The sequence below is a fragment of the Schistocerca americana genome, chromosome X, assembly GCF_021461395.2.
Source record: "Schistocerca americana isolate TAMUIC-IGC-003095 chromosome X, iqSchAmer2.1, whole genome shotgun sequence".
NCBI classification, from domain to species: Eukaryota; Metazoa; Arthropoda; class Insecta; order Orthoptera; family Acrididae; genus Schistocerca; species Schistocerca americana.
This window is the reverse complement of record NC_060130.1, coordinates 271,696,458-271,708,914: the sequence shown is the minus strand read 5'-3', so window position 1 is coordinate 271,708,914 and position 12,457 is coordinate 271,696,458. Positions and strand designations below refer to the sequence as shown.

Sequence of the window (12,457 nt, the reverse complement as noted above, 5' to 3'; positions counted from 1 at the left end):
CCTATAATAAATATTTTAAATTATTAGTTTCCCCTTATTTGGAGAGAACTGCTGGTGTGCAACAGTATACTGAATTAATGAATAGCTGCCCCAGGTGCTGCAATGTTCTTTATATTAGTCCACAATCAGTTTCAGCTTTTATATTGAAGCCATTTTCAGATCCACTAGTAAATGGCTTCAGTGTAAAAGCCAAAACTGTGGAGGGGAAGAAAGTTAGCAGCTTGAGTGACTATTCATTAACCATTTTGAAACTGTAATCGAATAATGCAAGTTTCATATATCTTTCTCCTTTCTGCCTGTCTGCTGAAGGTTTTAAGATGTAATTTTTGTTTCTGTTTATTGCATCTATTTTTCATCTTTTACTTATTATTTATTTGAGCTGATAAATTTGGTTTTCCTTCCATTCCTCAATTCTGTGTTTTGTTTTTCACCCTCACAGTCTTCCTGCATGTTACGGTCATGTTGTCTTTTCAATATTCATTCACATTTTGCTAATACCTCATTTTTCCTGCATATTACCTGTAATATTTACCTTTATCTCTTGTTTCCTCTGCCGTCCAATAACTACCACACTGTGGATTTTGTGTCTTCCACATATTTTCATTCTCTTTTTACCTTTCTTTGTATTTTGCATATGATCATTGAAAAGTATGGTGCTGTAGATAGCAGAGTTGTATTAACACGATTCACATTGTCCGTCGCACTTCACATAGTGTAGACCAGGAACTGTCTGCTAGGCATGCCCGATATAAAACTGACTGGGCACAGCCCGTGGTGCCTGAGTAGTTGTTGTTGCACCGGCAGAGGGTGCGGCCGAATTCTCGCGTGCCCTCTGGTGGACGGGACTTTACTTGTGGCAACTACTGTCCGTGACGCGCCATGCCGATATGCGCCTCCTGCGATCTTTCTGGTGGCTACTGCAACAGTCTTCAGCAACATTTCTGCAAATTCTTTCAGTCACTGTTCTAAACTTTTTTTTTTTTTTTTTTTTTTAAAAAAAAGGTCGAATTTAATTTCAAAGATTAAATCATCTTTGGCAGTTAACAACATGTACTATTTATCTCTTGTGATGTCACGTATAAAATGAATATGAATGAAATGTGCAATTTGGGCTTGGTATGTGACATCTTAGTGAGTCGGCCTTACCTCACACCACATTGTAGGAAAGTCTAAAGTTCCATGAAAAATTTAAATTTTGTGCAGTGTATTATTTGTGTTAGTAATTCACACAGCACAAACATGTCAATAGTCCCAGAATAATATCAATATTTTTTGTATTAATCATACCCTGAAGTCTCTTTTCCAATTGAGACATATCTTAAGAAACATCAAGAGTATTGTATCTGGACTGTTGACTTTTGTTGGGGAAAATAATAATCTTTCACTAGTAGTTCAGTGATAATTAAATTAAATGGAGTGTATATCTAATATATGAAAAACACAAGTGCAATAGTGCAAACGACATAGTGGGTACAGTTTGCAGTGTAGTCTGGCAGTCTGCATATGAGGCTTCAGAAACATACTCCAGTTTGTCCATGCAAACTGTATAGTTTCCAAATTTTGCCTTGTAGTCTAACAAGTCCTTTTGTGTCATAGCAAATCATTAAAGTATTTTAAAATGCAATGAGTACTGTGTGATGCTGTCAGTATAAGTACTTTTGTTGGCTGTTGCCTTAAATTACTTAATGGAGATTTCATGATAATTTATTGCTTTTATTTGAGCTTTTTGGCTAAAGCCAGTAATTATTTTTGTAGCTGCCAGAGAATCACCAGGTTTGCATGGTTGTGTCTGTTTCATGAATCATGACCATACAACATGGAAAATTCATCAGCAGCAAAGATGATGAGCAGTGAAAACCTTCATTGTATTGTTCTTTTTGTATTTTGCAGGTGGCAGCCTACTCAGTATTGGAAGTTTGGAAAAGAGGAAGAGCTTGAAGAAAATAGCCAAAAGTATAGGTTAGTAATTGTACTAATCAACATTTACGTATACTGATGAATGATGGAAACAATAGTGGCCATGACAATGCCAGGACTGTTGTGGGATCTAGTGATATTTCAATGTCTGAAGCAACAGGTGGCAGCACGGGAGGCAGTAATGAAATCAATCTGTCTACAGACTGTGGGGCGTTGCTCGGGTCAGCCTCTGACAGCGTGGGTTTTGGGAGTTGCACGAGTGGCGGAAGGAGCTCTGTCTTGATGGCTTCCATCTCTGCTCTGTATAAACCTTAGAAAACTATTGGTGTGATCTCAAATCATAATGCTGCTGTGGTGTGTGAGTAGTACAGCTGGGGTTGGTCTGTAGCAACAGCTGTGACTGGGAACAGGCCACCAGCATCAGACATTACGTCAAAAGAATTATCCTCAATTGCAGAAATGGTTTTCAGGGCATGGTTCATAGTGCTCAGTGAGGTGGTAGACCTCTGTGCCTCACAAGTAAATTTTAGACAGCATGTACCACAAGTAGCTACATTGCTCCCTGGAATAGTCCCAGCAGAATTAACATATATAAACTCCCAGGATTGCTTGGGTTTTTCCAGGGAACAAAACGCTTTGTCAGGACTTCACCGATGTGTAGGTCTGATGTTCCCAGCATATTTACTCTTACATTTTTATGAGGGACTAATCTAATCACTATATCGTGAATAAGAGACTGTGTAAGACACATTACACTTTTTTGTAGGTCTTCAAAATTAAATTGGTTCACGGCAGCTTCCCATACATTACTGTCTTCAGCCTCCCTCTTGAGAGCGGTATAGGAGGTGGAGCTGGTACAGGGTTGCCAGGGGTTCTGGAAATTAGGGAATTTCAAACATGTCAGGGAAATATCAGGGAAATTTGAAAAAAAAAAAAAACTGGAATAATCTCTTTTTTGTCTCGGTAGACAAAATGGTTCGTTAACTGAGGTGTCTTGCATCGTCACTGGCTGTACTTCCTCATTACTACTGCTTCTTCCCTACCTACCACTCTCCTCAGCTTGCAGTCACTTCTTGCCACCTGACGAGAGGCAGGGAGGCATGAGGAGTGTTTTGTTTGGATCTGATTCTGAGACTGTAGATGGCCGTCATGTGTATCTGAGTTGTGTGTGGGTGATTGTGTGAATTTGTGTGTGCTCTCATTTTCTGACAAAAATTATGATTGAAAATTTAGTTGTGAGAGTGTGATTTTCTTTTCTACGTGCCTATCTGTGGCTTAGCAATCATCTTTACGGTGAGTTGCTACCTATCCTCATTATTATTGATTCTCAGAGTATTTGAACAAGTTATCTGTTGCATGGATTGATCACCGTGGTCTCATTTCATCGACATGCTGACTGTGGCTCGTGAATAGCTGGCCACACGAGTGGATTTCCATGATGGGCCAAAACCGCAGGCCTTTCCTGCAGGTATGTGTCATGGGTTGAGCTTGCCAATCTAAAGCCATTCAGTTCCCACTAATGAGCAGGCCCTGCCCATCGGATCTAGTCTGACTGATCTGTACGCAGGCCAGATCAGTTTGTGTGTAGTGTAATGTAGGGGATATTCATGGTTTATCCATGGACCCAGGACTGTGGTGCTCCTCAGTAGGTCTGAGGTCACGGGCGATGGATTTCAGGGATTGTGACTGTCTCACTGCAAATACATTGTACAGTGTGGCGTTTTATAGACATTTTATTTGTTCTAGTACATTTTGGCACTTAAAAAGTGGTTTATGTGTTAGAAAGTATGGACGATAAGAAGAAGAAGATTGTCAGTCACTGGGGGTTTGTATACTGATATATTTTTCGAAAGAAAAGTCAAAAAATACCTGTAAAGTAATAGGTATGACACAGTGGGTAGTAACGATAACAACGAACATATTAGAACCAAATTTTATTGTCAGTCACCTACACATTTCTTCCTCAACTTGTACACTTATTTTCTGAGGTTATTTCTGAAATCAGTGAAGATATTTCAAATGTCTTGTGACTCCAAGCAAATACATATTTTTGTCACCCAATATGTTTCGTTTTATTGGAATAAAATAACATTGGCGGTCTTAATGAAACACACATACCATTTGGCTTGCTGTCTCCACCTAAAAACAGTTCATTACAAAAGACATTGTTGTTAGTACTTAAGCTTTTTGCTCACACCAGGAAACACCATCTGCTTGAAGTTTTTTTTAGATATTTCCTTGTTTACTGTAGCTACAAAGACAGATTGTCAACTTACATTTGAACTTAACCTTGAGATCTCAAAATTCGTCAGGGAAAAATGCAAGACTTGTCTGTAAATCAGGGAAATATCAAGCAATTTCGCTTGGGGAAACTTGTGGCAACCCTGTGGTATCTTCCATGATCTGGTTGATGTGCTCTAGTCTCGGTCTGCCTCTTTTTTTTCTTTGCTTCTACTATGCCTTCAGTGATACTTTTAATGATACCATCATGTCTCTGAAGGTGGCCAACCCACGTGTCCCTTCTGTGTTTGATAAGCTTCAGGAGACAAGGCTTCCCTTCCTCCACTTTGTTGAGCACCTCTTCATTCAGCATTCTGTGGTAACACCACATCCTGAAGTCTGTTATTTTGTGATTTATGCTTGTCCCAGTGTCCATGTTTCACTTCCGTACAGCACCACACTCCAAATGTCTTTATGAGGTCTTTCCTGAGGTGTTATTGTTAAAAGCAGCTTTTGCCTGGTGGTTTCACCATGCAATATCCTCCCTGGATCTTCTGTCTGATGTAATTTTACTCTCTAGTCAGGCAAAGAATTCGATGGTCTTCAGTCGCTCATTAATAAATGAGCATTGGGCAACAATGTTTTGTCTACTCACCGCTAAGATTTTTGTTTCGCCTTTATTAATTTTCAATTATAGGAAGAATTGATGGTGATTTCCATCTGGACCAGCATTGCTTCTAATTGTTCTGCAACTTCAGTTAACACTGTGATACAGGCAGAAACTCTCAACATGTCTATTTTCTTACCATGAATTTTAATTCCTTCTACAGTCTCTTGTTTGTCACTAACATCATCATCTGCCCTTGCAATGTATCCATTGAACAAGACAGGAGAGTGTGAGTTGCTCTTTCATATACCCTATTTTACAGTAGCTTCTTCTTGATGGTCTCAATGCCTTACCACAGCCACCTCTTCTCTGTATAGTTTCTGCACTACTCGTCTGTTTGTATGATTTTATGCCACTCTCTCTCTCAGCATCTTAAAAGTATTCGCCAGTCTACCCTGACAGATGCTTTTCTAAATCAATGAAGACAATATATTGAGCCTTCTATAGTGTTTCCTCAAGAGTATTGTTTCTCATGTGCCTGCACTCCTTCTAAAGACACATTGTGCATCTGTGATGATTGCATTCATTCTGCCTTCTAACTGCTATGAAATGAAAGAGGTCAATATCTTGAGGCCCCTGTATTGTTCAAATCTGTTTTGCAGATGGCTTCTGTGACAAATTTTTATAGTCTTTTGGGAGCTCCCCAGTTTCTTATATAACTTGTATGAGATGGAACAGTTCTTCACGTAGCTCTTCTCCAGCAGCCTCAATGAGTTCTGCTGCTATATCATCAACTCCTGGGGCTTTCCCAGATTGCAAGAAGGAACTCATCGCTCACAATGTAGTCTCCCTCTTCTTCTAGATAAACTTCCTATTCATACAAAAAATTGCACTGTGTGTATAGACCTTGAAGTTCAGTGGCCTATAAAACACAAGACTGAACCTGTTGTTTGGCGCTGTGGTCAAATTTTAGCCTTGTAGCTATGATGTTAATTTGCTTACTATAAGGACTAGGTTTCATATCGTAAATTTCAGAAAATACTAAGTTAATAGGATGAACTAATAGCTGTGACTTTTGAAGGGAAGGAAGGAAGATACAGGTTTTACAACCATAAATATGGTTCACATGGTGCAAGCCAGTGCTACTCTACCTCTGACAGGCTGGCCTATGTGGCACGAGTGGGCTCAGTCTGATATGGGTCACCGGGCAGCACCGTACCACGTCTCACTCGCTGAGCTGTGCTTTTACCAGGCCGGGGCACTGGGCTGTCAACACCTCATGTATCGCGGCACAGGCTGAGGCTCTGATGGAATCGTGAGCCTGGAGAGCCAATGTCACCCCATCATCTTGAAATGAGATGATCTCTAATGTGTACATTATCTCATAATGTCACTTATTTGGATGAAATTTAGTAGTAGTACAAATAATTGATTGTCTAAAACTGTTTTCTTAATTTCTTTTACGATAAACTGTTATCATTCACTTTTTTGCAGTTCCTTAGAAGTTGTGGCAATACAATGAATATTTCATTTTGTGGAGCATTAGCAGCTAACACAATATGCTATTGTGTGGTAAATATGGTTGTTAAGGGCATTTAAATTGACTGAAAAATAAACTAATAATCATTGTAAACATGTTTTGCCTGGTGTGAGAGTAAGTGCAGTTTTGGTGGCAGAAATAACAAGAACGTCATCTTGGACTTGTGAGATGAAACTGCAACTTGGTCCAGTCCTTGAATGATAGGTCTAGGAAGTTGGTGGAAATGCTCTGCTCTGAGACAAAGACAAAACAGCACATCCATAGAGTTTTAGCCTTGTCAGATGAAGAATCTGGTTGATAAGCAAAAGGATAACTACCAATTTAGTTGTGTATGTAGTCTCAATGAATGTTGGTTTAGTATCGCTGCTAGCGGACGTCATGATGGAACCTCACCTAGCATATCGTGCTGTGTGTTGTACTGAATGCTTAGCCGATAGCCGTGTGCGCAAGTCCATGCTCATCTCTATGTAGGTTCGAACTCTGTGCTTCCCATAGATCGAATCACACGTATAGTGCAGCAACATTGTCATGCCTATGTAGCTACTAAAGAAGGCATTATTGTAGTTGCTACTATTTTAAGTTGGTTTGATTTCATGTGTGTTCATAATCTAGTGAGAGCTACTGTAACCACAAAGTGGTAATGTATGGACACTGTGAACACACTTCTATTTCAAATAAAATTATGGGGAGCTACTGAGTTCATCTTTGTGTGTTAACTTGTGAACTTTAGATAGTGGAAGAAAAATAATACTCGGAGGAAACAGATCAGGAGGGAGAGGTATTTGTGGGTAAAATTTTGTCTGTTAATTTTCCGCTTAAGGTTAGAATAAAGTCTCAAACTTTGATGTTTTAATTAATATAACATCTTTTGACAGTGATTCTTTTCTTAGATGTACAAAATGAAATTACACCAGATAAGAAATGCTCGTCATTGAAGAGGAACAGATTTGGAAACTGGGCTTCTGAGAATGACAGACTTGAGAATGTCAGTATGTTTTGAAGGCAAGACTGTACCTAATGACAAAAAAGCCAGACAGTGAAGACCCAAATATGTTGCTTTACTACTGGAGGTTGTGGCATCAGTGCTACCTTTGTAGACTGGAATGCGAGATTTTAGCTGTTCCAGTTACTAATTTATTTTGAGAAATTAGTTCTATAGCTCACACGAAGTGTAAGTGATTGTGATAACATACTAGACGTCTTAGTGACAAACAATCCTGAGCAGAGAGCATCTAGATGGATACAGGAATTAGTGACCACAAGGTGGTTCTAGCGAGATGGAATGCCGTACCATCCAAATCCACCAGAAATAAATATGAAAGATATCTATTTAAAAAAGCAGATAAAACTCTCTTGCTGGCTTTCTAAGAGACAGTCTCCATTCCTTCCATACTAACTATGTAAGTTTTAACCAGATGTGGTGTAAATTCAGAGAAACCAGATGAAAATTTTGTACCAAGTAAATTAATAAGATACAGAACAAATCCCCCATTGTACACAAAACTGATCAAATGATTGTTGCAGAAGCAACAAAAAGATGATGCTAGATTTAAAATAATGTAAGATCTCAAAGATTGGCAATGGTTTTCAGATGCTCGAAACTTAGTGCAGACTTCAGTGTGAGATGTTTTTGATAGTTTCCAAGATGAAACTCTCTTCCAAGTGTGGCAGAATATCGAAATTGATTCTGGTTGTATGGAAAGCATACTAGCAGAAAGACACAATCAATGTGATGGCAGTGGTAGTATTATTGATGACAGTGCAACTAAAGTTGAGTTACTGAACACAGTTCTGTGAAATTCTTCAACGAAGAAGAAGCAGTAAGTATTCCAGAAGTCAAACAAAGAACAGCTGCCAACATGAGTAAGTTGGAAGTAGGTACCCTTCGTAAATAAAAGTAACTTAGGCCACTTAATAAAGACAAGTCTTACAGTCCAGATTATGTACCAAATTGATTCCTTTCATAGTATGCTGATTAAATAACTTAATTTGTACCTATCAAATACAACTGCTTGCCCGATGAAAGGTTCATATGTAAATACTGATAGGCAGCACGTATTATACCAATAAACAAGAAAGGAGGCAGAAGTAATCTGCTGAGTTATAGACCCATATCATTGAAATCGATTTGTAGCAGGACCTTAGAACTTATACTGAGTTCCACCACTATAAAATACCTCAAAGAAAGTGATCTATTGATGCATCTATCACATAGAAAATCTTATGGGAAAGTGAAGTAAAGGCTATGTTTTATTGGAAGAGCACTTGGAAGATGTAACAACTGTACTCGAGAGACTATGTACACTACACTTGTCTGTCCTCTTCTGGAGTATTGCCATGTTGTATGGGATCTTTACTTGATTGTGTTGATGGAGGATATAGAAAAAGTTCAAAGAAGAGCAATTGGTATTGTGTTATCAAAAAACAGGAGAGAATGGCCATGGATGTAATAAGTGTGTTAGAGTGGCTGTCATTAAACCAAAGGTGTTTTTTCTTGCAATGAAATCTTTTGAAAAAATTTCGATCACCAACTTTCTTCTCTGAATGCCAAAATATTTTGTTGACTTTCACCTATAAAGAGAGAAATTTGAGAAATCAAAGTTCTCCCAGAAAGATTTCGGTATTCATTTCTTCCACATGCTGTATAGAGAGGAACAATCAAGAGAGAGTCTGAAATTGGTTGTATGAAACCTCAGCCAAACATGTAAGTGTGAACTGCACATTAGTCAAGTAGATGCAGATTTAGTGCCTAAGTAGGATGTAATTTCAGTTGCGCAGGACTTGTCATTTCACAGAAAAAGGGTACAATAAGTGCTCAGAATTAGAATTGCGCTCTACTTGTACACAATTGTTTGGTAAGGTTCTCATCAAAATTATTTACTGTAAAATTGCAGACTTTTCTTTCATGGAGTTACAGAAAGAATAAGTAATTCTCCATTTTAATTTTTATCTTGAACCTGATGCAGAGAGCTCACAAGAGACAAAAGCTTCCTGCTTCTTGAGATTGTTACCTAAATGAGAGCTTTTTTGGTAGCTATGTTTGTAATTGCAGTATTTTTTTCTCATATGGAAATGTAAAAATACATGCAACTGCATATGCTGTGATAACATAGTTCTTGCAGCTTTAATTTGTACCACACACTTGGTTGATTACATGACTTTTCATAAAGTAGATGAAATGAGATGAGATGAGCACTGCAGTGAAGCTACAAATTTGGCGCTTGGGGTTAGCGTTACAGCCTGGACCTGGACCTGCTGTGGATCCTGAACTATGGGTTGGCTGAGCTGGATGCACTGGCCAGACTAATAGGCTAGTCTGTTGTGGAAGCGAGACTGAGGTCAGTTGGCCGACCAGTGAGTGGCCAGCTCACCCAAGACAGGTCAGCCCACCGTGGAGAACTCAAGCGGGCTAGATGTATGCAGCATATGGCTCTGTTTACATCCCATCAGTGATGAGGTCATTAGAGGGGGAACACAAGTATGGGGAATGAAATTGACTATGTCCATTTCAAAAGAACTAATCTGGTGTCTGGCTTAACCAGTTTAGGGAAACAATAAAAACCCTAAAGCAAGATGGCCATATGGGAATGTGAACTATGGTCCTCCTGAAGGAAAGTGCAGTGTCTTATCACTATACGAACTTGCTCAGTTATGACTTGTGAAATAATTCATATTGTTTACTGGTTTAAGAAAGTAAAGTAGCAATCTGATGAGTAATATCAGAAATACCACTTGCAATGTAACAAAGGCTGAATTAACAACATTTATGCCACTTCATCGGGTGGATCCATTGTCCTTGTTGACACTTTCCTGTTATACCTGAGAGAAACAAAGTTCTGAACACTGTAAAGGCAGCAGAGCTTTAATGTTTGTTAATGCTGAAGTAGATGTGGAACTCCAGAAGTTTGGTTAGGAGTTCCAGAACTGCTGCTAAGAGACTACCATCTGGGACAGTTGTTGATGATTACATGTTTACAAGGAAGATGTGACAGACAATGACATATTCAAGAATCTTGTTAAGTAGAGTTGAGAATCCAAAATCAAAGTCCATGCTATAAGCAAAGAAGAGCTCAATTGTATACAGGTATCTGAATGTTGATTAATGATGGCTTCATACACAAATGCCACAGTGTCTACCAGTCTGTCATAGGCACAGGCTATTGTACTCATTTCGCACTTGAATACCCAACATGACTATATAAGTAGTAGTGTCTCTGCTGTCCTGTCAGAATTGATATTGCCATTCTAGGATATCAAATAAGCCATATGACACACACTGTCTCTGAGGTTGTGCAACCACAGATTTCTTCCCCTGCCCAATGACAAAATTGCCCCATGAGTACCACACTTTGAAGAAAACTAGTGCTACCAGGATAAGCTACTGGGGACGATAGTGTGTTAATGACTGGTTTCGTTTTAGACTGTCACAGATTGTAAGAGCAAGAAAAAAATATCAGTTTAATTGGCAGGTTATCAGTCATTGGAAACCATATGAGGTGGTGCATCCTGCTTGGCAATATATCATAGTCCATGCAAGTGGTGGAGGGTATAGTTTTTTAGGGTTTAATGTGGGACCAAGCTCTCAGCAATGCTGCTGTTTGTGGTTTTGTGTGTGTGTGAAAATGGTGAGGAAAACCCTAAAGATGAGCTGGTGAGACAAGTGAAATATTAATTGTCCACGCCTGTGTACCCATCTAATGTTTGATTGTCAACCTGCAATCTAGAGAAAATAATGAATATCAAGTTTCAGAACATGTTAGTGTACAGCTAGACTGCAGGAGTTTGTTGAGGGGATGTAAATGGCGTGAAAAATTACACTAAAAATAGAAAAAGCACCAGCATTAGAGATGACAGGACAGTTTTGTGTACGTTGAGCTCTTACATTTGCGAGGACCAAGATGCAAGGTACCTTTGGCAACCTGCTGGAATCATTCCCGGAAGGTGAGCCAACATAATCTGCTTCTCAACAGTTAAATATTGTGGTGGCAGTTTGTTCATGTTCCTTTAGAGTTATGTTACTGTAATCAGCATTATAATGATGTATGATCTATGTGTATGTTATTTCAAGTTTTGAGAGATGGAAATTATCTGGCTATTGAGATAAGATATTCATGTCATATTCCATAGTCAGAGGTCTTAATCAGTTCTGGGCATTATATAGTGTGTGGATAAGTTAACAGTATCATCAAAAGGGGAATAAGAAACCAGTTTTATTGCTGACATTATATCAGTGCTCAGAGGAAATCTCACTAGTTATTCAGGCCTGAGAATGCTTTCCTTTCACCTTCATCTAATTCCTTGGTCATTAAAGGGATTGGTACTACACTACAGAAACAAACAGAGCGAAACCACTGTTTATTACATCACTGAAAGGAAGAATATTAATGCCTTTCTCCACCTGCAGTCCTCACAATCTTCGATTATTATATGATTCATGCCAGAGAAGTTTACAACACATTGTGTTGCAAATAAATGTTCAAAAAATTTGAAAGCAGCTTATCTCACTATGTGAACAGCATTGTTGTAGGTGACAAACCTAGTTTCACTATTAAAAAATTATAACAAATCAAATGTGAGTTTTTAAATTGAGGGCACAACCATTGCTGTCAGAACATTTGTCTGCCACGAAGGAAATGGAGACTGTTTTCATCGCCATAAGGGATACGAGATGTAAGAACATATTCTTGACTCGCACACTGGTAGGTGGTATGGGTATCTATGGCTGCCTCAAGTTTCAGCACATCTTTTAAAATCATCCACTAAGCAGTCCAAGACCAATGATTGACAGTTTGTTCTTTTATCATGACAAGGATCAAATACATGTGTACAAAATACACTGAAGAGCCAAGGAAACTGGTACGCCTGCCTAATATTGTGTAGGGCTCCTGTGAACATACAGAAGTGCCGCAACATGACTTGGCATGGACCCAACTAATGGCTGAAGTAGTACTGGAGGGAACTTACACCATGAATCCTGCAGGGCTGCAGACAAATACGTAAGAGTATGAGGGGGTGGAGATCTCTTCTGAACAGCACTTTGCAAGGCATCCCAGCTGTGCCCAGTAATGTTAATGTTTAGGGAGTTTGGTGGCCAGCGGAAGTGTTTAAACTCAGAAGAGTGTTCCTGGAGCCACTCTATAGCAATTCTGGATGTGTGGGGTGTCACATTGTCC

At 39.0% G+C, this 12,457-nt stretch overlaps 1 protein-coding gene across 2 annotated transcripts in view; it reads left to right on the top strand.

The window, feature by feature from the left end:
• Positions 1-12,457, top strand: part of LOC124555528 (rab11 family-interacting protein 1) — a 105,986-nt gene that overhangs the window by 68,892 nt on the left and 24,637 nt on the right. For both annotated transcript variants that reach the window (XM_047129482.1, XM_047129481.1), the window contains exon 6: positions 1,891-1,959. In XM_047129482.1, coding sequence (XP_046985438.1) covers positions 1,891-1,959 — 69 coding nt within the window. The remainder of the gene's footprint in view (positions 1-1,890; positions 1,960-12,457) is intronic.